This window comes from Eurypyga helias, unplaced genomic scaffold (genome assembly GCF_000690775.1).
Source record: "Eurypyga helias isolate BGI_N326 unplaced genomic scaffold, ASM69077v1 scaffold3271, whole genome shotgun sequence".
In the NCBI taxonomy this organism is placed as follows: domain Eukaryota; kingdom Metazoa; phylum Chordata; class Aves; order Eurypygiformes; family Eurypygidae; genus Eurypyga; species Eurypyga helias.
This window is the reverse complement of record NW_010232549.1, coordinates 22,646-48,353: the sequence shown is the minus strand read 5'-3', so window position 1 is coordinate 48,353 and position 25,708 is coordinate 22,646. Positions and strand designations below refer to the sequence as shown.

General features: G+C 42.3%; 1 protein-coding gene across 1 annotated transcript; it reads left to right on the top strand.

Moving 5' to 3' along the window:
- Window positions 1-25,708, top strand: GPR112 (G protein-coupled receptor 112; the record flags this gene model as incomplete). Its single annotated transcript, XM_010161411.1, has 19 exons — window positions 1-618; window positions 6,348-6,428; window positions 6,859-6,953; window positions 7,278-7,330; window positions 10,200-10,348; window positions 11,132-11,264; window positions 11,778-11,896; window positions 13,141-13,351; window positions 15,818-15,983; window positions 16,131-16,280; window positions 17,119-17,241; window positions 18,982-19,027; window positions 19,881-19,984; window positions 21,361-21,482; window positions 22,278-22,546; window positions 23,445-23,538; window positions 24,593-24,882; window positions 25,422-25,523; window positions 25,668-25,708. Coding segments are annotated over 19 exons (2,966 nt in total), but the record flags the coding sequence as incomplete, so codon positions are not given.

Sequence of the window (25,708 nt, the reverse complement as noted above, 5' to 3'; positions counted from 1 at the left end):
AAACCAGTTATTTGAATGAAAAAAGACTGGATTTACTGGGAAGAAATGATAAGTATGTGTCTCTGATCAACTACAGCATCCCTCAGCTATGTCAGTTCACTGTGTGCATTGATCTAAACCGGACGGCCAATGTCAGCTCCTGGGCAGCGTTTTCCTATGACACTAAGACCACCTCCACTGACATAAATGACATAGAGCTTGGACTCTCTGGAGAAAACAAGAAGTTGAGACTGTATCTTTTTGGTACCAGACGAGACATTGAGATCGATCTGGCCCTTTTTGTGTGGTATAGTGTGTGCTGCTTGTGGGACACCAGCAAACAACTGCTGGAGGTCTACTGCAATGGTAATCTCGTGCATACCGAAACCGTTGGCAGCGCCAAGTGCCTGGAACCCAACGGTAGCCTGGTGCTGGGTCATCTGCACAAAAGAAAGGATGGCTTTATTGTGCGGCTAAGCAACAGCTTCATCGGCAGCCTGTACTACTTCCAAATGTGGGACCGTGTGGTGAGCCGGGAAGAGCTGCTGGACTGCACCATGGGCAACACTGTCAGCTGGAAGGAAGAGTACTGGGACTTCAGCAGCATCCCTCCTGTTACAGACCGTCACCTGCGCTGTGGTGAGTCTCTGCAATATTTTCTCTTGTTGGGGCTTGTGTATTGCTGGGGATTACATACAGAGAGTAGGGAACCCTCAAGACAACAGCAGGGATTGTCTAATAGCCTCCGTGACACAACTGCTGTGATTGAGACAAGGAGTGCGCAGGGCTGTAGCCATGCGTGTGACATCACCTGCTCACTCCACACAGGCTCTTCTTGCAGCAGGTACAGGTTGTGGATGAGGGAAAGCTGGCAGGGACAGGCTCTGCCACCCAAATGCCCTGCAGGTTGCTGGCAGTTGGCATCTTCAGATGACCCTTGTAGTGGTTCATCCTTCTGCTGGGGCACCAACCTGCTACTCAGCTGGCCTGGCACTGAGCGAGGTAGGCTGGACACAGAAATTTTCTTTCAATGGGTTTAACAATATTTAACAAGAGCCATTACATAGACGATTGTAATCACTTCTCCACAAGACTCCTGTCTGTTGTGTGCCCTAGGCTGATGTTGCTTCATTGAAAAGAACTCTCTAGCAGTGTTTTGTGCTATCTCAACATTGGATTCTGATGTCTGTATGTACTACACAGTATTTAAGCTACACAGTATTAAAACAGAGGACTGAGACTAATTGATGGACTAATTTACATAGAGCTAATGACATGCCACAATATTTAGGTGCTTCACAATAACAGTGACTGCATCTTTACTGGTCCTCTGTAAGCTGATGACTTCACAAGGAAAACAGAAGCACAGTCAGAAGTAATTGGTCATTTTTGGTGTCCAGTTTGGGAATACAAGGAGCATCCCACCAGGCAGCACATCTCTCTTAAGTGCAGCACCCACTGACCTCACCACAGTTCCCACTGCACTTTCCCATCTCCTGCTCCATGTTTCATTGAACCAGGGCCCAGAGCAATGAGAAGAGCATCAGATCACTGACTGATGTGGAAACCTGTGCTCAGAGGGATTTCCCCCACCTCCCTCATTGCACGCCCCCTCACTCTGCAACAAAGAACATAGCCTCTAATAACAATTGTTGTAAATAACAACCTTCCCACCTGTCTCTTGGCTACCTCCCCCATTGCCCTTATCCAGGCTGTCCTCTTTCTGCACTGCCTGTTGCTGGAGCTATTTTCCCACTCATGTTCCTTAATTGGGGGAGTGACATGATTGGGTGAGGATGGAGAAGGAAGGCTCAGTTTTCCTTTTCCAATTAACACCTTTGCCCTTGGGCCCATTTGCTGTGTGGGAAAGGTGTGTGCTTGGCTTGGCAAGGAGTTTAAGAAGTTTAGTCATGTTTGCTGATGACAAGTTTAGCATCTAAAATCAAAGCCTCCGCTCACTGTTCCTGGACTTTGATTTTCAAAAACAATAACCTGGATGAATTTCAGCAGCTTTTTTTGAGACAAAGCACCTTAGAGAGAGGCTTTCAATGGTCAAAACATTTTTTCCCTCTAAAGCAGTCCCCAAGAACCAGGTGATTTCCCCTAGTAAGGATTCTCCAGGGCAGCCTCAATTGGTCACTCGGTCTGGAAAACGTTGGCCCAAATATTCAAGGGTTATCATCATCGTGGCTCACAAGTGATGAACTACATCAACGGGCACCAAGGTCAGCCGCTGTGCCATAAACCACTGGATCCACACCAGGAAAAGGGTTATTGGAGTCTGAAATTTTCCCAAGAGCAATAACTAAGATGACTATCATGAAGTCCTAGCTATAGTAATGTTCATAAACTTTAATTGTGTTTGAGAATCTGTCTTGTATCAGATCTTGGCAAGACCTTTGCTTCCACTATAAATCTTCTTGCTGTAATTAACTGAAATTCATGAGCTAGCTATTGCACAGAGACATGCTAACGATACACTAGATAGGGATAACAGGGGGCGGTATAAATACATACCGAGATGTATGTCCTGTCTGTCAGACATGGAAAGCTGCACTTGGCTGTAGTTCCTCTGGATTGTACATATGGGGTCATACCTATTGTGTCTGTGTGAGAACGTCTGAAGCACGCGTATAAGAAATAGCTGCGCCAAAGTGTTGCTACATAATGAAATGTCACGGGGAAGTGCCATTTCTATGCTAAGGTCATGACTCAAATTTTTACTTATGCTCCATAACAATTACTAGCTGCAAGGTTTGTTTCTCGTGTTTATATGCGTTGTTTATAGACCTGTGCATTGCTTCAGCTTGAAGGGCTTGGTTCACCTTGACAGTAGACAGTTTATACAATTGTGCTGGGAAGTTGGGCAACCTGCTTTGTTCTGGAAACCCTGCAGTACTTTTGGAAAGCCAGGGCTCATTTAGGCAAAGCGAGCGAAACTCCTCGTATGAATGTAGCAGGAAACAGCCCTTAGAAAGTGTGTGGACTATTGATAATGGTAGAATTATCACAGCCATTGCACTGGTTTTGCATGATAGCAGGAGCAGAGTTATTGTTCTGCCTTTGCTTTTTTTTCCCAAAGTTCTTGAAGATGATCTTTTAATTCTCCAGCTCAGCTGGGCCTTTGCTAAAAGTGTAGAAGTAAAAGTGTGTGTATCTCATTCTCTCACTGACTCAGTCTTCATCTCTTCCTCCCCCTACCTCACCCACACATTGATTTCTGATTTTCTTCTTAATTTTAAATAATCTGGGAGAGGGATGAATATACAATATCTGAAAATGACTGCTAATAATACAGAAATACATTTTTTACAGTTCTCTTACTGGTTGGTCTAATTTTTGCTGCTCTTCTTTTGGAAAGCATGCATATTTACAGGATGCCAAACAAGATATTCATTAAATTATCAAATCAAATTCCACCACTATGACTTTAAAAACATCAGTGGTACAGTGTTTTTCTAGCTTCAGATCTCATCTGTCATCACTCCTTAGCCCTCGTTTCGTGAATGGAATTACATGCATGTTAATTAAAGCTAATGCAGCTACAGGATGCTGGTGGCTAGTCCCACACCTGCCTGCTGGTAATGATCCCTGACATGTGAGAATAAACAGATTCTTTTTTCCTTCAGGTGATAATGAGTAAGAGAAATAAATAAATTAGAATCTGTGAAGTTGTAATTATGCTTCATTTGTCAGGAAATGAGAATGGCATTGAGAGTTACATTCCTGATGAGAATGGGTTTGGGTTTTGTTTGGCCATTTCTCTATTTTTTTTTTTTCCCCTAGCAGATTTTTCTGATTCATCCTGGCTGACACTGGGTGATATCATACATAACCCCACAGATAATGGTTTTTGAAACATTACACTGATAGCAACAGGAACAGAGTGGAGCCTGTAATCACCCAGATACATGCAGATTCTCCCTGTCTGGAGAGGATCTTAAAAAAAGCTTATAACAAGATACTAATTTTCTGTCAGCTTGAAACCAGGATCTCATTAGCTGTAGCATCAGACTGGGGCTCAGAGAACCCATCTCTGCAGCTTCATGCCACAGAAAGGTGCTCAGGTTTCCACTACACCTTTAAACTGTGGGATTAAAGCTACTCGGGATGCTGGAATATCTGCCTCTCCGCAGCACTGAGGGTCAGGTACTCCAGGTTTTGCTCTTTGCATTCTCATGGTAGTATGAGTTGTGAGGATGGGGAGGGTTTGGTGTGCATGAGTGCTGGAGGAGGAAGCACACCCCTTAGTTTCAGGTCCTTGTCTTTTTTTTGGGAGAGTTGTTTTCTTTTGTTTCTGGGGTTTTGCTTTTAATACAGTAGATACTTCTGTTTTCTTGGTTTCTGCATATTCGCATGTACATCAAACAGTGTTAGTGGCTACTGGCAGGAGGGCTGTATATTGAATATCTAGGTCTGTCTTGCAGCTTGATGATCTAAGCCTGCGGATCTTTTCCAAATAAAGAATCTGCCAACAGCCATTATATCAGGTCATGTTCCTGACCTACTGCAGGCAATGGGTTTGAAATGGCATGGCGGCAGCTTGCTCCTCAACTTTCTAGTGTTTCAGTGGAAAAGCAAAGCAGAGCAGATTAGTCCTCTTGTTTCCAACAGTTTAATACTATCTCAGAAGTAAAAGCCCTGAGTAAAGAGGAGAGATGTCCAGATGAAAATCATAGATTCGTCAAGCATTGTGGGAAAAGCAGGCTTGCTATTTTTACAGCTTTCTGCACACCCTAGGAGCAGCAGGGACTGTTGAGCACTGCTCTGCAAAAGCAGCTTGCTGGACAGCTTGACCTTTTGAACAGCCCATGCATCCTTCCTGCTCCTCATCCCACCTGCCTCCTGGGGCGGAGGAGCCTCCTGGCCCAGCCCTCCAGCAGCTCTGAGCTGCCTCTGCTGCTGGTACTCCTGGTGCTAAACTGTGCTGCTTCCTGGACCTTGAGATGACACCAAAACACAGACTGGCACCTCCCAGGATCGTTCAGAGGCTGAAGGTCTGAGCTAAAGACTGGAGGGTCCGAGTTTAGCCTGCAAGAGCCAACCCTGGGGCGGCAACTCAGAACTGACTTGCAATAGCTTTATTGTCCTCTTTCTTGCTTGTGAAGTTAGAACTCTGAAATTGCTCCAGTTTAACTTTGTGCTGAGTGAGCAGCCTGTGGCTTGATGCGAAGGGTAAAATCGCTTGTTTGTCTAGGAAGCAGAAGCTTGTGCACTGTAGCATGCCTGTTCAGAACAGGCTTTTGACTTCAGCTGTCCTTTCAACTTCACAACATAATCTGAAGCTATTTAGGCTAAAGATAAGAGGCTTCTAGTTTTTAACAGCCCCTGTTCCTGTTATTGCCCATGGATGTGTTGCCATTGTTTAGAATGAGTCAGGGATGGAGTGTTACATTTTAAGCAGGGATGATTCTCCTTACCTTGAAGTACAGTAGAGAAAACAATGTTTTGTGAAGCATGGCCTTATCCTGCTTATTTCCGACCACACTCCTTATTCATAGACATTTGGCTTTGTATTCATATGTTAAGTTTATTTCTCTTAGTCAGAGCTAGAATGTCAAGTCTCTGACAGTCATGTGAGTGAAGAAAAACACACAAATTGCCAGCATAGCAAGGAAACTGTACCTCTAGAGCAAAATGTTGTGATCCTGCTTTTCCTCCATCACCAAGGTCTGCAATGTTACACGGTGATTCGGTTCACTGCAATTTGCTGTAGTACATGTGACAAGCATCACCCTATTTGTCCCTGTCTGCCTGGTGATGTGGCAGATTGCATGTGAAATGCAAAAATTGTATATCTGCTTTGACAAGGTGAATCACTTCAAGGAAAATCAGCTGTGAACGAATTCTCAGAATTCTTCACTTTGAAAACACCAGGCAGGATGGGCAGCATTTATAATGGGAATCGTTATGCCAGGTTATCATTAAAGCAGAGCCCATGGATATCGATGTTCATCTCGCATTCCTTACTGCGCGTTAATCCGCTAGCATACGGTGTTTGACAAATGCCTTTTCCCGAAGGTTGGCACAGGTTACACGGGCAATAAAACAGAGAGATAACTGCTCTTCAACCCAAGCAATAAAAAAAGATAATGTCGCATGAACTCTGGTCTGCCTTGTGATCTAAACTCTGCAAATCCTGTGTTCTCCCTTGTTATGCTGCAGTTACCTCTGGAGAAATAAAAAACACACTGCGCACAGGTGTATTTTCCCCCTTTGCCTTCACCCTGCAGCGGTCTGTGGAACAACAGCTCTTTGTTACGACAACCTTGGCTGAAGGACTCACGGCGCTCTCTCACCTGGACTATGCTCTTCCTTACACTTTTGCTGCTGTGGATTCTTAGGCCTTTTAATGTTCCTCTCAGCAGGCTCGAGTGAAGGATCATCAACAAGGGCTCCTACGCTGCCCCCGTCACCTCCGACCAGTAGTACCAATGGTACCGTTCCAAGTAAGTGCTAAACGAGGCCGTTTTAAATGCTGACGTGATCATCACCGACACTGACTGACACCACACGCGTGGCAGTTTAAGACTCAGACACATGCTGAAGCTGTTGCTGCTTAGCAAGGTGTTGTGTGTAAGCAGATCCTCCTATCTCTTCTTTACAAGCAATAAAAGCCAAGTTAGCGCACCGTCAAGTATGAACCACACCTTGTTTGTTAAGCTGTGATAACCTCACCCAGTGTTTGGGCCTTTAGGCTCTTTAATAAAATCTCTAGCAATTCAGCAATAATCTAGATTTGGATCCTTGGAGTCTGGGATTTCCCAAAGAGCCTCAGTGATGGTGGGAGTGGGAAGCACGACCATGGCTGAATGGAGGGGTGCATGGACCTTCTGTGCTAACCACGGGATGCGTCTCACTTCCGTTCTCTTCTTTCAGTCAGCTTCTTTAACGTTGACATGAACTTTTCTCTTTTCTACAAAACTGAGAGAGCTCCCGATTACTATGATGCAAGGAAGCTTCTTGAAAACTGGGTGAGTAGCATTTTCTCATTCTCATGTATTTCTAGCAAGTATCAGATGATGAGGACAGCTGGTACAGAATGCAAATTTCTGGGACAACACAGAAGCAAGTATCCATGTAACAATATTGTGGCGTTTCAGAATCATGTTATCCAATGCATTTTTAACAGGATAAAATTAAATTCAGAAGGAAGGGAAAAGTGCTGATGTTTTTCAAAAATGTTTAGCCATTTTCATTGGGATTTAGAACCTTGATGACAATTTTAAATTTACAAGCAGGTCTAGATCAAATATTGATAGATCAAGTTAACAAAAATGTTACTGTTTTCTTTCCAGTTTAGTATCATATTTACTGGAGAAGAATTTGCTGTGACAAATTTTAAAGTCAGGTAAGCCTCTGGCTGTACAGTGGTGTCACCTTCACCCCGTCCTTTGAGCACAATTGCAGCCAGGCTCCACATACCCACTTCACAACTGACCAGTCCCGTGACAAGGGTGTAAACCAAACCCCCAGATCTGTACAACGGCGACCACGTGAACACCCGCAGTTTGTTTACTGGGCTCGTTCACCTGAAAATACATATCCTGCCTAATGCAAGACAAGTAGCTGCTGCCAAACTGAGACCTCATCTTTGGCTGTATAAATTGGTTCATGATGAAGATGAAACCTTTTCTGCCTCTGCAGCGTGTGAGCAATGCATCATGTGAGCTAATGTGTCTAGAATGCCATCCTGGCAATTCAAAAAGTACAGAAATTGGTACTTGCAGGAGACAGAAAGTAGGGCAGAGTGCTGGTACCTGCAGGGTTGATTAAAAAAAACTGCTGAAGCAGTTTAGGGGTCACATCCATACGCAGAGGGAAGGTCACAGACTCCTGAGGGCTGTCTACTTTGTGCAAGTAGGTACACACTGGCTCTTGTGTACCTACTGTCTAATGAAAGGATATTACAGTTCCAAAAGCCTCCTCAGAAACAATGTTTTTTTGCACAAAACTCCTCCATTTCATAACTTTTAGCCCATTCCAGCTGTATTCATATCCAAGCTACGAGCAGCCAAGAGGGCTGCTTAGCAATTCAGATGAGTATCCCTTGTGCAGACTTGGAGTCTTATAATTTTATGCATATTTTGACTTCCTACTATCTTCTTTGACTTCCATGGTTCCTGCTTGCTGTACAAGTGTCAATACAGGAATGCACTGCACTGCTTACATGGGGTGAATCCAAGTCAGAAAACTAAGAGAAGGGTGGGTCCCATTCTGCAAGAAGCGTTTTTTGTCAGGGTGCGTATCTGTTACAGCACTTGGTCCTGGCGATTTATGTAGATATATCTACATTGAATTCAAGATGACTTCTCTGCTGCAAGGTTGGGCTCACTGTGGTAGCAAAATATTTTGTTTAGGTGATAGCAGAATGGGTCATACTTATGAGCTTAGTATGAAATAATTCTTCTATTCTCTTTTTCTTGCAGGGGTAATTATCCACAAAGCCATGTCTATAAGAGGGCTTATGTACGTAATTTTTTATTTTCTCATTTAAAAACATTTTTTCTTATCTCTGCGTAGAGTATATAGTAGTTGCATGGTCTAAATGCTGATACTATTGTATTTTGCTGAAATTATTAAATATTGACCTTCAGTCTGGTAGATGTACCCCATCTAAACTGTTGGGCCAGAGAGCCACTGCATGTCAATAGATATTGGTGTGTTCTGTGCAGACAAAGGAATGCTGGATGTGCCCAGCTCCACCTGCAAGCAGTCTGCTTTGCAATAGCCTTCTGGTGAGCACACTCATGGAACAGCGTTAGATACAGGTCTGCTCTGCTGTCTGCATGAGGCAGCATCGATGCCCTGTGAGGTTCTGGTTTATCCCGACATACCTCTAGAAGTACTGTGAAACAAAGGCTACTCTGGAGAGTCAGGTCCCAATAACATTTATTGCAATAGGCTCTATTTTAATGAACACAGTGAGATTCTGCTGCTTGCTTTCCTTAAAGTCCAACTTGTGCCAGCTGATTCTAACCAGCTTCTAACTCTTTGTGTCCTCCTATGTGCCCTGAAGATGAAGGTAAAGCAGATGTCACAAAGGTAAGACCCATGGTCATGAACTGGGGTTCCACAGATCCACAATTTCATTTTTAGGGTGAGGAGGAATTATACCCCTCCTCAGCTGTTTCAGTTTCAGAGTAACTGTGGAATCTTTAGTTGTCTAACACAGAAAAGCACATGTGGAGTCAGAACAACAGTAGTGCTTGACTTGGGGAAGTGTATTTGAGCATCCAAGGTCTCCCGTTCATACCCCATGTCTTGGGAGGCTCAGAGCACTTCCATGACAAGCTGGGAGGTTTGTGCTGCACTACAAGAGCTGGCTGTGAGCAGTATCCTTCACTGGGACCAGAACATGAGTGGACTGTGACCAAGAAGCCTGCCAGGATGAATCCTGCACCACTTGTACAGGAAATCCTAATTGCCTTCTGACAGGCCAGAAGAGGAGAGGAAGCTGGGTTCCCGTCACCTTCAAGGGGTTGCACATGGTTTACAAAGGCCATGCTGAGTGGGGAGCAACTGTGTAGAGACAAGTGTGAGTTGGAAACACTGGAAACATCCCAGTCCTAAGCAAATTTTACTCATTAGCCCTCAGTTATATTAGAGGTCCAACTGAGAGCTGGCTTCTTGCTTCTTTCTGCTACGTCTGAAACCACTCAAAGGTTAAGATACAGTCCTTCCAAACCTCCTCAAGTCAGCAAACATCGTTATGTAGAACAATAGCTGTTCTGAGGAGAAAAAAGCTGGAATCCAGTGGAGCCACTGAAAGCACTTAAATTAAACCTCAGTTTTCCAGGGAGCTTTGGAATCTGCTGCCTCTGTTTGGACACAGAGGTAATCGAGTACCTTATTGTTATGACTAGCTCACTCCAAACTTTAAAACGTGGTTGAAAAATGCTTGCTTGTGACAGAGATGTTTCTCTGCCAAGATAATGTGATTAGGATTCCTTTTGAAGTATTTACCATGAAACTATAGATTCTTGTACCTGTACTCCCAGTAATTTGTACTTTAGAAAGCATTTCCAGCGATAAGGTACTAGTGTCCTTAAGAAGTGACGTTTGGTGACATTTGCCATAGATTCCACTAACGGTGAACAAAATACATACATTAATTATCCAATTCAATACAGTTTTCTGGGTTACTCCTTAATTTTGTAGCCACTTATAACTGTGAAATGTTACTAATATGGTAGCCTTTTTGTGCATTATATTTGTAGCTACATCTGTAAGGCCATTATAAAGGCCACATCACTTGACACACAAGAAGTGCTGATTCTCAAGATCAAACAGTTGTTAAATAACACTTATGAAGAGGGAGCATTATCCTTATATGTGAAACCTGAAGATGTGGCTGTCAAACCAATAGGTAATACTTAATTTTCGTTCTATGCTTTGTAACTCTGGCTGCAAGTGTTTTATCTAATTGAAATGCTGTGGACAGGTTAGGGCTGGAAAATACCCCTAAGAGTAGCTAGACTAACCTCATCCAATGCACAAGCTGTAGAATGTCATGTAATGACAGCAAGATCAAAAACTTCAGTTCCGGACAAACGGAGGTAAGGTAAAACTTGAATTCTGGTGCGGGGGCAGGTCTGAGCACCTTGGGAATGAAGAGAAAGTCAGGCTGATGCAGCTCCAAATCCAGGAGTTCCTGCTCACAGCCGGTGCCCCAGAGCCTGCCTATCGAGGGAGACCTGAGACAAACACCAAACCCACTGCAGACATTGTCCTGATGGCACTGTGTGTTGGATCAAGCCTCAGCTAGCAAATAAAACTACAGTCCTGGAGGAAAGACACTGATGGGATAGTGGGGACACTGTGGAAGCACCTTCAGGTAGATTAGACAATCCTGCAGGATGTCCCATCATTAGATACGGTTTGTGATGCTGGGAAACTAACACTTTACCTGAGAACTGACCTTGTCAAACAAAAGAGAAAAAGGTTGTAGAGGAACAGGCAAAATATTTAAGCAAAATGTTTTCTTTCAGCCAATAAACTTTGTAATATGCTCCTATCCAGTCTGCAAATTACTGCACAGTCCTATCAGGAAAGGAGGTGCAGAGACCAGCTGGGTCTCTGGGTCTCACGGGGGGGGTTTCTTTTTGACTATTAAATCGTTTTAAAGAGCTTTTATGTATTTCTTCCTCAGCACTAATGGATTGTCCAGAAAGCTTTACATACACAACCTACAAGGGGAATTATTCCTGGCCGCTAACAAGTCCAGCTTCCAAAGCAGAGGTCAGCTGCCAGAAAAACCCTCTGCAGTCTGCTCAAAGGAGTTGGTGAGTGACCAGATCATCTCATTTTGGTTCTTGCATGAGAAACAGGAGGGAGTGCCAGGCTTTGCGTGATGGGGAACCGGATGGCAGTCTATCATGGCACACAGCAGTGCCATGCCAAGGAAGACGTGTAGTGTACAGGGCCAGTGCAGCATAGGCTGCAGCAAAAGGGAGTGCGGCATCCTTGCCATCACCTGCAGCCCCTGCAAGCCAGCACAGGAGGAAGCTGACTTTCTGCTTGAGCAGCGAGGGGAAACAGATGCAGCATAGCATTTTATGCCATCCATTCACAGCTCTCTGCCCTCCAGTCCCCCTAGATGGATTTGGAGTTGCTCTAGCATTAGGGCTCTGCTCCCACTCTGCTAAATGAGTGCTAAGTCAGATCTGACTTGCAAGTCAGTGTTCAAAATTAGGCTAAGTAATTAATTTCTTAGCTACTTAAAAAGGAAATACGATGATCATCAATTCTTAAAATATTTTTTTCTTGTAATATTGTACTCTTTCTTCATTTTTCAGTGCAATTAATATTGAACTTGAGCAAGCATTCTGGAAGAAACCAAATATGACTGAATGTAAATTATTGGAAGAACTTCCAGATAATATTTTAGACCTCCATGATATCACAATAACAGAAGGTAAGGCACCGAGACTTCAGTGACACAGTGAATCAAAGTAAAAATAGTTATACTCGGATAATGCTTGTGTTGGCCATCTGAAGAACTGAAGTGATAAGGTTCTTTTATGTGCATCCTACTCATCTGGTCATCTTAACGTGTTTCTAATGCAGGTGAATTTTGCAGGTGCTTCAAAATTCTCTAGCTATCACCTTGAAGACTTGTCTCAAATCCTACACTTTAATTTAAAACTAAGTAAATAACCAGTGAATGATGTGACAGGTTTGGGCTGTCTATAGTCTCTCTACTGCCATATCCAAATAGTTCATAGCTCATGATCTGTAGATCTCATACAAAGTAGCACAAATCAGGATATGGAATTGAAAAGTTTGTGCTGTAATTAATGTAAGCTATAAGTTTACATATGATTATGTATTTATTTAAGCTATATAAACCAGTGCAAATTGTTTGAATGGTGAACAGAAACAATACGATAACTTATCCACCTACTCACCAGCGGCATCAAATAATAGCTCATTGGAAGATATCTGCATTTGCATACAGTCTGTCTGATTCTCAGGGTGTAAAACTCTGCTTCTGTGAACAATTACAGAAGGATGATGAGATGATGAATGGTAAATACAAGTTTTCAAACTATACCCTTCAGAACTGGCTCTTGCTGCTATACCAGTTAAGCAGCATTTGGGGAGAAGGGCGGATCTGGTGTAATTTTGAAATTGCAAACGCTTGTAAATGTGATCAAAGTTAAAACTAAATGCTATTTACAGGTAATATTTATAATCCCAAAGCAGGCGACAATATTCCTATGAAAAGTACATTGTTTTCTTCCTTTAAAATACCTAAGAGATCCAGATTTTGCTTTGAAGTTTTTGCCAGTTCCACTGACATGTTGAGGCCTCATTGACTTTTCTTGGGTGATAATGTTGTAATAGATGGAAAGAGCGGAGAAGCAGACTAATTCCTTGCTTTAACGTAGAGACATGTAGCTATATACCTAGACATGTAGCCATGCCACTGAAATCATCTGTACTTCTTTTTTTTCAGAGAATGCACAAGATGTTGTACAGCATATTTTCTACCTCTTGCCAGATGCAACACTGCATACGGAAGAATTGGAAATCATTGCAAGTAAAATGAAAGAGCGGAGAAGCAGACTAATTCCTTGCTTTAACGTAGAGACATGTAGCTATATACCTAGACATGTAGCCATGCCACTGAAATCATCTGTACTTCTTTTTTTTCAGAGAATGCACAAGATGTTGTACAGCATATTTTCTACCTCTTGCCAGATGCAACACTGCATACGGAAGAATTGGAAATCATTGCAAGTAAAATTTCTGATATTGTAAAGATTGCAGATATGAGTGTGACACTTGCAGAGACAATATTGTCTATACTAAACTATATTTTACTTCAAGACATTGATGATCAGAATATTAGAAAAATTACCAATAGGTAAGTAAGATAACTTGCTCAGAAGTGATTTCCTAAGCTAAAATGGCACCATTGAGTAATTCATTCAGTCTATTAAAACATCACAAGAGTTAGCAATTTCTATACTTGGATCTTAAACATGTTCGTGGTTCTTGGCAGTAGAAATTAGTTATTGTGTTGTCAAAGGGGATTTTACCAGAACCAGTTCTGTGGAAGTCACCCTCACAGAGCTGTTCTTCATAGCAATCTGATCAGGGAGGCTGCTTTGCTGCCATCTCATCTCATATCTCATCTCATCTCATCTCATCTCATCTCATCTCATCTCATCTCATCTCATCTCATCTCATCGGTGGTCTTTACAGCTCAGCAGGTCTGTTGGCAGGTCAGCCTGGAGACACATATCTGTTCCACCAGCACACCATACTGGAGTGCTGTACCTGCGTTGATAAAGATTTTTCAGACATGGCTATTCAATGTTAGATCTCAAAATCTACATTTAGGATCCTATGTCCATTATGTGATTTGCCCACGTGCTAAAATCGAGGTTGCTCGATAACCTTAAAAACACCTCTCTCCTTTGAGAACTGAAAGGTAACTCAACTACCAGTTTTTGAAATGTTCTGTTGCTGAGCAGTGCACGGGTCAGAAAACTACTGCCAACCTTTACAAGGGCAAATGCAAGTACACAGAGTTTACTCATGTCTGATTTGGGCAAGACAGCTTACCCACTCCTCACGGCATGGGCTGAACCTCCACATAGGAAAGATTATTCTACTTTGCACTGGCAAATCCAAAGCTAACCAACAGTGTAAGAGATGCGGTGTTCATCTTACTAAAAAGTTTTAGTATGTCTCATTTTAAAGACTGTACCTACATCTGCAATTTTCTCTCACTTAGTATTTATTAATTAATACTAATAAAACAATATTTTATTAAGAAATATTAAAAGAAGAAATATCAAAAGCAAGAAAAATGAACTTTCCACTGACGTTCTAGGTGGGCATAGACTACGCAACAGCCCAGTTGTTTGTACTGTACAACTGTGCATTGCCTTTTCAAACTGAGGAGTCCGCAAGGAGGAGCAGCCAAAAATAGCTTAGAAGATCTGCTGGAGAGCAAGCATTGAGTAGCATCATGATCCTTTTGGCTGTATGCTCTCTCTTCAAAGCCTACTGCACTGCGGTGTGTGGAGTGGGGGCTGTGAGAGCTGCCAACACTCAACACCTCTGCCTTCTCAAATAGGCTGTGGGGGTTTTTTAAGGGAAGTATCCATTACTTTGAATTCTTCTCCTGTGAAATGTAAAGGTTTAGGGACAAGGATGATATTCTAATAGGCCCTGGATTCCTGATCCTTAATGGAAATGAAGTTGGTATGTACAAGTAGTAATAAAAATGTCTTTACAGTTTTTGTGGACAGAAGAATTTTAGGTATTTTAATTTTTCCATAAATCAGACCTCAGAAGGGCAGAACCACTGTGATGACACCTGACGGGTGCTAGCATACCCTCACAAATTCTGTTATGCTCCTTCTTTCAGGCCTTAGTAGAAATTTTGGACCCCAGATATTTTGAGAAGTTGCACTCCACATTTTGCAGCTGTAGGGCAGCTGGGGCTGAAAGGGTCCCACGGGGATCAATGTGTGTCTGGGACCAACAGTGATGAGGATAACACCAGACCAAAGGAGGACAAGGAGGGTTTTTCCTTTAGTCTGTCGGGGCCAGCTGTCACACACATTTTCAATAGAGCATTATCCCATCTTGCATACTGCAGAACAGCCTTAAGGCTGGCCAAACCAGACGTGGAGCTGTCTCTGACTCTTTCAATGCCCATGAGCAGTAAACAACCCTAATCTACTGCTTCATTTGGATTGCAGCCTCTTCTCTCTACTTAGAAAAAAGAACCCTACTGAGAGCAGAGCCCAGAAAAATCTGTGAAATCTCCATCCTCAGAGATATTCAGAGCTTTATTGGGCAATACCCCGACCAACTGACCTTCATTTAAAGTATGCGCTGCCTGGGGCAGGGGGGAGTTGGAGGACAGACCTGCAGAGATCCCTTGCAGAGGTCCCTGGCTCTGAAATTCTACCTGAGGGTACAATTAAATGATTGCAAATAATCAAATTAGTGGGTTTGACACATCACTGCCTTGCGGATGAAATGCAGTATTTGAGTGGGTATGAATTTTGACTCAAGTCTCCCTAGAACCACCTTGTGTTCTTCCCTCAGGAGGGTATCTTCCACCTGCCAGACTTTCAGCCTACTGAAACCTGCTCACTCAGCTGCTTGCCATCACCTGACCCTGTGCCAGACAGTGTCCTCTACCCCAAAATGGACCCATTCTGCTCTAGTGATTGCTCGTTGTGATCATAAATCAGAGCAGAGGTTTTTAGCTGACTGTCTCCTGGATGCATGTTATGAAGCCAGGAGAATATTTCAAGCAATGTATCTTTTTTGTTCTTTTTTTTTCTTGCTGTTGCTCCTAATAAAGTATCCTGAAGACAACTGAGGAGATAGGCTATAAGGTGGATTACACAGAAAGGAATACGTCAGTCGTAACCACTTCCTTGGCTTTGTTGGTGATGCGTCCAGATCCCAGCGTGTACGGAGGACTGGCCTTCGGCGTTACCTCCTACAACAGAGGCATGGATCTCGAGGTGAGAGCAAAGCGTCACATCAGGGACCACTGACTAAACCAGACAATCCCCGGGCTACTTTGTACTGTTGTCTATTGTCTGAAACAGACTGTTGTCTATTTGACCTGAGGAAGGCAGCTCTGAGCATGTCATCTCTCTCTCCTGCAGATCAATGTTCAAGAAAGCCCTTTCAAAAAGGCTTTAGCCTCGGTGTTTTTGCCAAAATCACTGAAGAATTTCCTAGGGATCGAGCACTCTGACCCAGACAAGCATTCAAAGATCCAGTTTAAGTTTTTTGGCACTACTTCACTCTTTGTGGTAACTACGGCTCCTAACAAATGCTAACATGGCACTCATCATTTCAGCTGTTCTAGTGCATACGAAAGAAAAGTACCGATATCATCATCTCTTCTGGGCACATTTAGCAGCAGACTGATTGAGCACTAAGAAATGTGCAGGGAAAATGTACCCAGGCAGCAAAACCTTCTCTGTAGCAATGATGGTCTGAGAGGTGTCTGTGGACCCTAGACTTTTTGTTCCTTTTCTGTAGCTGATGCTATTCTAATACTTCTGTAGGAAAAGAAGGTACCTTAATCTTCTGTTCTTAGTAAGCTCTTGCTTAAGGAACATGCATCATACGTGTCAAATATCATTAAAATAATTATGTCTCCATTAAAATAATAGCAGCATTGATATGCAGCATTTAGGACTATTCTAGTACTTGCTATGTTTTCTTAACTCAGGGCGGTGGGTGAGTGTAAGAATTTAAAAGAGAGACATTCCTTTTAGCATGATGGAGCGTGCAGTGTGCTGAGAAATGTTTTTCACACAGAAGAAGCATTCACAATTGTGTCTACTGTCTAATGAGCTTAATGATGTACAACTGGATGTTTTGATATACTGAAACAATTATACAGCTTTCTCAATCCAGCTGATGCATCTCAAACTCTGTTCTGCTTCAGCTGCTGTGGAGACTGTCCCTGAATTTGCAACTAACTACATTCTGTAATGAAGTAGCAAGCAGCTAAATCACATCAGGCATCCCACGGTGTAGAGCTGATTGCCATTTCCAAGAAATACAATTTGAAAAAATGGAAGCGGGGAAGAGCTTGGATGTTGGTTTTTTTTTTTGCATGCATGTGTTTTTCCATTGCAGGATGACAGTTTTACAAAGGAGAGGTTGAATACTTACGTTGTGAGTGCCAGCATTGAAAATGCATCAATTCAGAACCTTAATGAGCCTGTGACTATTACTCTTCAGCACATAGACCAAAATACGGTAGGATGTGTTTATTTCATCAGAGACTTGTTGAAGTAGAGCCTATTTCACTTACCCTCACGATAAACTGGCAACAGGACAAATAAACTCAGAACGTTTTGCTGCCTGACCTCTCCATTATGTATCAACCAAAATATTGACAGACCACACAGATCTTGGTGTTTAGTTCCTGCAGGTTAGTAAAGCTTCTGTCTCCGCTCTAAATCCATGCTTAGCAGCAAGGGACGTTTTCACTGTTTCCTTGTTTCGATCTGGACAATTTTTTTGAAGGAATAGTTTATTTGCTAAAAAATGGCAGGTTTTGGACTTGACTGAAATGATTTTTAGTAGTAGCTCCAAATTCAGTGAATTGTTTTAGTCACCAAAAGAGGTAAATTAAAAAAAAAATCAAAAGATTGCATAGATGTTTTCAAAACTAACTTGCTTTGTTTTGTTTCAAAATGGTGTTTCAAAACTAAAATGTATCATTTTTTTAAATGGGCATGGGTCAAAGTCGTTGGCTGAGTTCCACCTTAGCATTTCTGTGTTGCCTATGTTTATGGTCCAGCCTCCACACCAATAGATTGCAAACCCAGGGCAGAACAACATTATCCAATAAAACAAATTTGATCAAGGTTGATGTTAATGAGATCTTGAAAATGCTGCTTTTATGGCAATATGCTCTTTCAATTCAGTTCTAGCAAATAATATATACACAGAAATTTCATCTACATATCCTCTCTCTCCCACCATTTTTATTCCACCAGGCCATCTGGCACCTCTCAGTTTTTTTTTCCCTCGACCTTTTAACAAGATCCTAATTAAATATTTAATGAGATATCATGTTAACCTACATCTTTGGCTCTCTGCCTAATTATATTTGACAGTCTACAAATCACACATCTTAACAGCTGATCTGTTAGGGTGGCTTCCTGTAAACTCTGTCTTTTATTGAACTTTATTAATAATAAAAGAAAATGGATCTGTACCTTGGGAAAGTTTGCTGCAGCATTATGAGTAATAAACTAGAATGTCCCTGAGAGTAAACATGGCATTGAATCCCCACTTAAGTCTGTTCAGCTGTTTGCAATAGGCAGGCAAGCTTTATTTTCTCTTGGGTCTCTTCCCTGCCTAGTTTCAGAGAGAGAGAGGAAACACTGAAATTTTAAAATAAAGGTTTTCTTGTGTGTAGAATTGTCTGGGGTTTTTTTTTATTGTATAAAATCTCAGGCTGTTATTCTAGGTCTTAGTCATAACTTCTGAGATTCCCCAGTAATTCAGTATGACATCTGCGATACCACATGAAGCCCACAAGATTAGACATAGGATTTGGTCTAAACTGGACAACTTGTCAGATTTTCTGCTGTCCTTGAAAAACAAGACAAGGTACAGAAAGGCTGGTAAAACTCAGAAAAATGCAGACTCCCAGGATATCCTTTGGTAAAGGAGAAGGTGAAAATTGGGACCCTGTGCTGGTTTTCAATGCCGTGGATGAGATGGGTGACATCCCAGCTGCTTCCCAATGACCAAGTGCCCAACTGCCCCTGAACTGCTGGCACCTCCGGTGACCTACAGACCTTCTGGGGCATCACCATGCAAACAGTTGCCGTGATCAGTGAGCTTTCTTGTCAAGGAGATGAAATCACATCAAACTGCCTTAGCTAGAAACCCTGATTACAGGCAAGATGCACCATCTGCAAGTGCAGACAGAGTACAGACATACTGAATAAATGTCACAGCCTCCTTTTTCTCTGCTTCCAGGGAAATGCAGCAGTGCACTGCGTCTTCTGGGACCTTCAGAAGAACAGTAAGTGTTATCTACAGAGCTGCCACACTTCCTCTGTCACCAGCCTCACAGAGCCTTTGGCTCCTTGACGTTGCAGCCTGAAACTTTGAGGCTATCCTGTTGAGTGTGTTGACACTGATACCTCAGTCATCAGCGTTACTACTAGGGGATACGTGTCTGCCGCTGTGCAGTGATGCGTCTACGTGAACAAGAAGACTTAGCCGAAGAAAAAGGCAGAAATGCAACAAAACGTCAAATGTCTTCTCACCATTACTTCAGGGAAGTCAGTAGGGACTTTGCTGTGGTCAGGTCTTGAATATGGCTCAGGCAGTCAACAGAAACATAACTGTGTGTTGGGTTAACTCAGCTCACGTGGGAGAGGTTTTCTCTGCAACTATTCATATTAGAATACATATATTTTTTAAGTCAGCAGCTTAGCTTCTGAATGCCATACACACCACATAAATAAGGTCATAAATTTAATCTTACCAAGGAAGATCTGGCTTTTTCAATGCTACACTCAGACTAAACAAATCTTTTTCCCTGTAAATATTTCTTGCCTTCTGTGTTTCTACACCCTGCAGCGTAATGTAGTCCAGCGCACAGTTCCTTACCATCCTGCTTTCTCTGTGTGCAGGCATGTAAATGACTTTAAATATTTCTTCATTCCACCACAGGCTTTCATCCAAGTTTTGAGGTTCTCAGGCAACTATATAAGATGTGTTCCTGTGTGAAGTCTCACTTGTATGCTGCTAAATGACCCTGCAATCTGTACTAACTTGAGCTCATATTCACACATTCTGCATGCTGCAGAGCTATAAATGACTGAGCATGACTAACTCTGCTTAAAAATCCCTTTTTCTCTATTACACAGATGGACTGGGTGGTTGGAATACATCGGGGTGTGAAACAGAATATACAGATATGAATTACACAATCTGTTTTTGTAACCATCTTACCCATTTTGGAGTCCTACTGGTAAGTACTCCGTGAATCATCTCCAAAAAAGTCCCGTGGCACTAAACAAAGTCATCACTAGTTTTGGGAAGAGATGGGCGATTCTTATCCATACAAGCTGTTAGATATCCGCAATTTTGCCAAAATCAGTAATAACAAACAGAAGAGTTATTATAATTTTTGTGGTTTAAAGTCCTTTAAATGTCACTTGCTTTGAGGCAAATTCATTTTACAGATGTAGTTTGTACTTCTTTGCAATGTAACTTAATCAACATTAATGTGTTATTTGCTGCATTGGAAATATTTTGTTAAATTTATTACCTGCCAGTGGCAAGTAATGACATTACAACATTCTGGAAGTTTTATCTACGCTCCATTAGAAAGGGAAGTTTAATATATATGGGAGATGTCATTAGCAGTTGTCACTCATTTATAGGGCAGAAAAGGCAGCCAGTATTTTTAAACCAGAGACAACTGCCTCTCAAAGTTGAATGTCAAACAAGCAGCGTGCAGAGATGAGCCTGCGAATGGGCTGCAACAAATGCAAAGGGTTAGGCAATTTCAGAGCAAACGGAGTAGCTTAAAGTTGTCTGATCCCAGGAGGACACAACCTACTCAATGGGGTTAAGGCCATCCCGTCGCCTTCGGATTCTTGTCCAGCTTCACGTGAAGGTCAGCACTACCCTGCCCTGAGAGAGGCATGAAAGCCCTCACCGGTAGCAAAAATGTGACTTCTACAGGAAGGAATTTAGATTTCTATTCAAGCAAAGAGAATTCCGTTTGATTTTAAGATCACACTTCTGCACTGCTGCTTTGGTAATCAGCATGGTTATTTAAGAGCTCAAAGTCGCTCGTACGCTGGAGTTTTAGGTTACTAGTCTGAGGTTCACTAAATATAAGAGAAACTGTGACAGGGAACAACAAAATCCTCTCAACATCACTGCTGGCAGTAGCTGTGGAGAAGCAGGGCCCAGCCTCCCAGCCGATTTCGTGGAGTGATGCTTTCGGGGCACAGAGGCTCCTCCCACACTCCACACCATTCCGCAGGTTTGTGCAGTTCCCAAGCGTGGCAGCTGCCATTGCAACAAGGTGGAGTTTCTCCCACAAAACGAGCAACCAGTGGAATCATTTTGGCAAGATACTGGAATCCTTGTTGAATTTGTGATTTCTCAAGCACAGCTTCACAACTAAGCACTGAATACTAAAAATGCTGTGTATTTTTACTAGTTTTGATATTCTGCAGGGCTATACAATAAGAAACACATTAAAATATTAATGGAAACCCTCCAAGAGTAGCAGGAAGCAGAACAGAAATCGATTCCTTTATCAATGTGAAAATGTTGAAAGCAATTTATCTGTTATGGCAAACAACTGTGACCCCTTCTCTTGTACCACAGGACTTGTCCCGGACGGAGATAGACACCAGGCATGATCATATATTAACGCTGATCAGCTATGCAGGATGTGGTGCTTCTTCCCTTTTTTTGGGTATAACACTGGTGACATATCTAGCCCTGGAGTAAGTCTTTTTCTTCTATCGCTTTCAATGCTTTAGCAATAATGAATTTGCAGTAACTATCAGGATGTTTGGTAATATTCGATGCTGTGAGGCATAGGAGGCAAGAGTTAGAGCTGACCGTATCCATACTGCTTGATTTTGACTTGTGTCTGTGGTTGAAGCAAGAGGGATTCAGATCCTCATGCTCTGATCCAAGCATTGGTCCGAACTGTGCAGCAACTTCTATGTTCTTACATTTCTGTCATTTCATAAAGTGACCCATGGACATGGGTAAGACAGCATGTCAGGAGTCTGGAGTATTCCCTGGATATAGAGTGTACGTTGCATGCTATCAACAATAAGATAAGGAAACTTATGTTTCTCCTCTCTTACTCTTGGACTTTCTTTCGTTTCATCCTTTCAAATAGGTTTTGTTTTATACTGTATGTGCCAGTAGCTCCTGGCACAGTGGGGCCCTAGACACAGGGAATGGTGGGTGCTTTCATAATCCAGTAATATTGCAATAACAATAATATTTGTGCAGTAGTAAAAAGACAATGTTAATTCTGTTTCTCCTCCACCAAGTGTGAAAAGCCTAGCAGGTCTCCACGTACGTAGAAGCTCTGCTTTTTCAGGCTGGGAGATCTGCTTCACGAACACACTAGTGATGTGATGTAAACCATGAATGTAGACACAACTTATGCCACAAGAAGCCAATTTCTAATATGAGGAATACACACTTGTGTTACTCTGCATTATCGAATGCGCCCAGTGCAACTCATGCAGTGATGAACTTGTGGACTTTCCCCTTCTTAGAAAGCTGCGGAGAGACAACCCTTCAAAAATCCTGCTCAACCTCTGTGCTGCACTGCTGATGCTGAACATGGTCTTCCTCATCAATTCCTGGCTGTCCTCGTTCAACCAGCCAGGACTCTGTATCACCGTGGCCGTGCTCCTTCACTATTTCCTTCTTGCAGCTTTCACGTGGATGTGCCTGGAGTCTGTTCACTTCTACTTGTCTCTTGTCAAAGTTTTCAATGTTTATGTCCCAAAGTACATCCTAAAATGCTGCATTGCTGGCTGGGGTAAGTAAGCAGATTTCTTCAGCACTTTACATCCTCAGAGGTGATTTCGATCTCCTTCTCCAGGCCTCGTGTCCTTAGCTGCTGTTCTATGCATGATTCCCCTGCGGGGACGAGGCGTGGATTTGGCTTTCATTTATAGCTCTCCTGAGGACTTCACTGATTCACCTTTCCTCCAAGCACTTGACATCAGAGACTTGTTTGGGAGAAATTTATCAAAAAGGACCCAAAATGCTGGCTCAGCTGTTAAAAAAGGTGTTATCAGAGGCACTGACCCAGGGCAGAATTTGGTCTGCATTTTTTGGGTCGCCATTAGATGCTGTTTTGAAGGGTTTCTTAGGCTTTTAAATCGTATGCAGTGTACCATCATCTCTGTCCGCAGATTTAAATTGGCCCATAATTGTTCTCAGGGCACCCGTCCACAATGGTGGGGTTGGTGGCAGCCGATCTCCACAGAAGAGCCAGAACTGAAAGTGATGCGGGAAATGGGAAATGAGTGGAAGTGAAGGCCGATAAAACGCTGTCTGGAAAATGTCTGTGTCTGTCAGATCTTAACACAAAATGCTGTGGTCTGCTTAGCTTTTGACACTGCTTTTTGTAATAATCAGCTGGTTTTATTTTACCAGATTGGATCCCTTCTGGAGATGTTTGAACACTCGCAAACATTTTGCAAACACAGATATTTTTATGCCTACTCATTTATAATTTACATAAATAAGCATATTAAACCTGCTATGCCACACATTTAATTACACTCCATTTTGGAAGGAGCTTTAGGGGTAGTTTGATCCCAAGATGTACGTCTGCTGTAATTACTCATCAGAGGTTATCTGACATCTTCCCATAATCTCCATTTTATCTTTTTTTATCTAAACATCTCTTTCTCTTGCCTTCCATTTAGGAATACCAGCTATTGTAATTACTATTGTGCTCATTATAAATAAAGACTTCTATGGCAATGCATCACATTCTGAGAGCAATCCATTCAGTAATTTGTAAGTATAATAATTTAAGCTTTTTGATGGTCACCAGAGTATCTTAAAGATAGAAGAAATAACCAGAAAGCAACAATTTCTCTCTTTTGTCTTTACTTTCTCATCTTAACCCTCTTCTGATTCTGGTCCAGTGGATCATTTTGGATGTATGGCTACTGCATGGAGTAACTCTCACATCAGTGGATTGGCCTGAGGACAGGGAGGGCTTCTGCCAGTCAACCCCATTTTTACTTTCTGGAAATTCTTTCTTTATGTGACATTAACTCAGCCCAATGGGGCATCTGTATATGCTCCTGCATCTTCTAGGTTTCTGGTAAAACATAAAGGCAGAATAATGGCTCTAGTATTTTTCACATTTGCTTCTGTATTTTTAATGTCAGTTCACATCACTCTTTCTTCATCATTTCAAATTCTTGTATTTAAATCATCTCAACTTCCTCTCTTTTCCAGTGGGAAAACACTTCCTTCTTTCATCCTTTTTAAAAAGGGCTTGATAGCAAAAAAATGCTTCCATTTTCCCCCTGCTTTCTGTTTAGCACAATGGTTACTTGTTGATGAAGATTACCTGTAATGTTTGAATTCCATCCCGTCAGAAAGGCAACACACACACCCGTGACACCTCAGAGGAAAAACTGTTACCCATCTTCAGGAAAAAGGCAGTAAAACTGGCGAATTTATGTCCGAGGAAAAGCTAACCAGGGCTTGTCTTTGTGCTCTGCTATTATTTAGACTCCTAATCAAGTCATATTGATCTCTGTTTACCTAAGGCAGCGTGTCTCTGTGTGTACATTATTATGTTGTGAAACAATCGTCAGGCTTATCTGAATTTGACAGAAATACTGAAGTCTCAAAGTTACTCAATTTCCGTAACATCCACAAAAAAGGCAAGTGGAGAGATTCTAGACGTGTCCTCACTGGGGGCAAGTAACGGGTGTTAGAGAATGCCCCTTGCTGGGTACTGGAGGACCCTGCAGGAGACTGTTTCAGATACCAGGCTTCCCTGGTTTCACTGCTCATGAACTCCTCGTAAAATGCACACTTGCCTTTCTTGCAGTTGCTGGATTCAAGAGAACACAGTGTTTTACATCGCCGTTGTGGCCTATGTCTTCTTAATATTTATGACGAATACAGCCATGTTCATCACTGTTCTCCTTCAAATCCACTCCGTGAAGTCAAGAACACATGAGAGATCCAGATTCTGGAAACGGAGTTTTCTCCAAGACCTCAGAAGTGCTTTCAGCTTGATGTTCCTTCTGGGCTTAACTTGGGGCTTTGTCTTTTTTGCCTGGGGACCAGTGAGGATATTTTTCTTGTATCTCTTCAGCATTTTTAACACCTTGCAAGGTAATTTCTCAAGGGGATACTAATATAAATACAACAGTATAGGGCTGTGGAATAGAAATAAATTAGTAACATTGTGTAATTCAAGCATGGGGGGAGAGGAGTGCTCATTTAGCTCATTCTGTGTTACAGTGTTTAGCTATTTTCATAGGAAAGCTCCATTGCAGTGGGATGACGGTGTTTAGACAGCACTGTTATGATAGACTGTTAAAGGCACAAATTCGTGCCTTGTTTCAATGGCATCCAAATAAAATGCATCTTTTCAGAGTCTGACACAATCCTTTTCATCTGGGCATAAAAATGGTTGATAGAATCTACAGTGACTTGCAGATTATTTTACACCAACTGCAGCAAGCTCTTCCCACTACCCTGTCATAGGCACAAAGGACAATTGTACGCCAACACGATGCTGGCCCAGGGACCACCTCTCTGCCCACACATAACAGGCTGGTAACTGAGTGGTGTACAAAATGTTTAGAAAAGGGACAGCAGGTTGGAGAATCCTCCTAAAAAACTGTGATTTTCTCTTCTTACTTCTTTAGGCTTCTTCATCTTTGTGTTTCACTGCCTAATGAAGGAAGATGTAGTGAAGCAGTGCCGAGTACACTTATGCTGGGGAAGATTTCGTCTGAGTAATTATTATGGTAAGCACTGAGGGGTTTTGTTTAACTTGACTCATAAGTCCTCGCCAGCTACTGTTGTCACATTTGTTTCACATTAAGAATGAAGGCACCCTTCAATAGTTGTCTATTATTTCTGCATTGCATTGGATAATTGTTCTTTAACAGGTATTTATCCATTTTTTCCACTAACTGCGTACGTGATATGA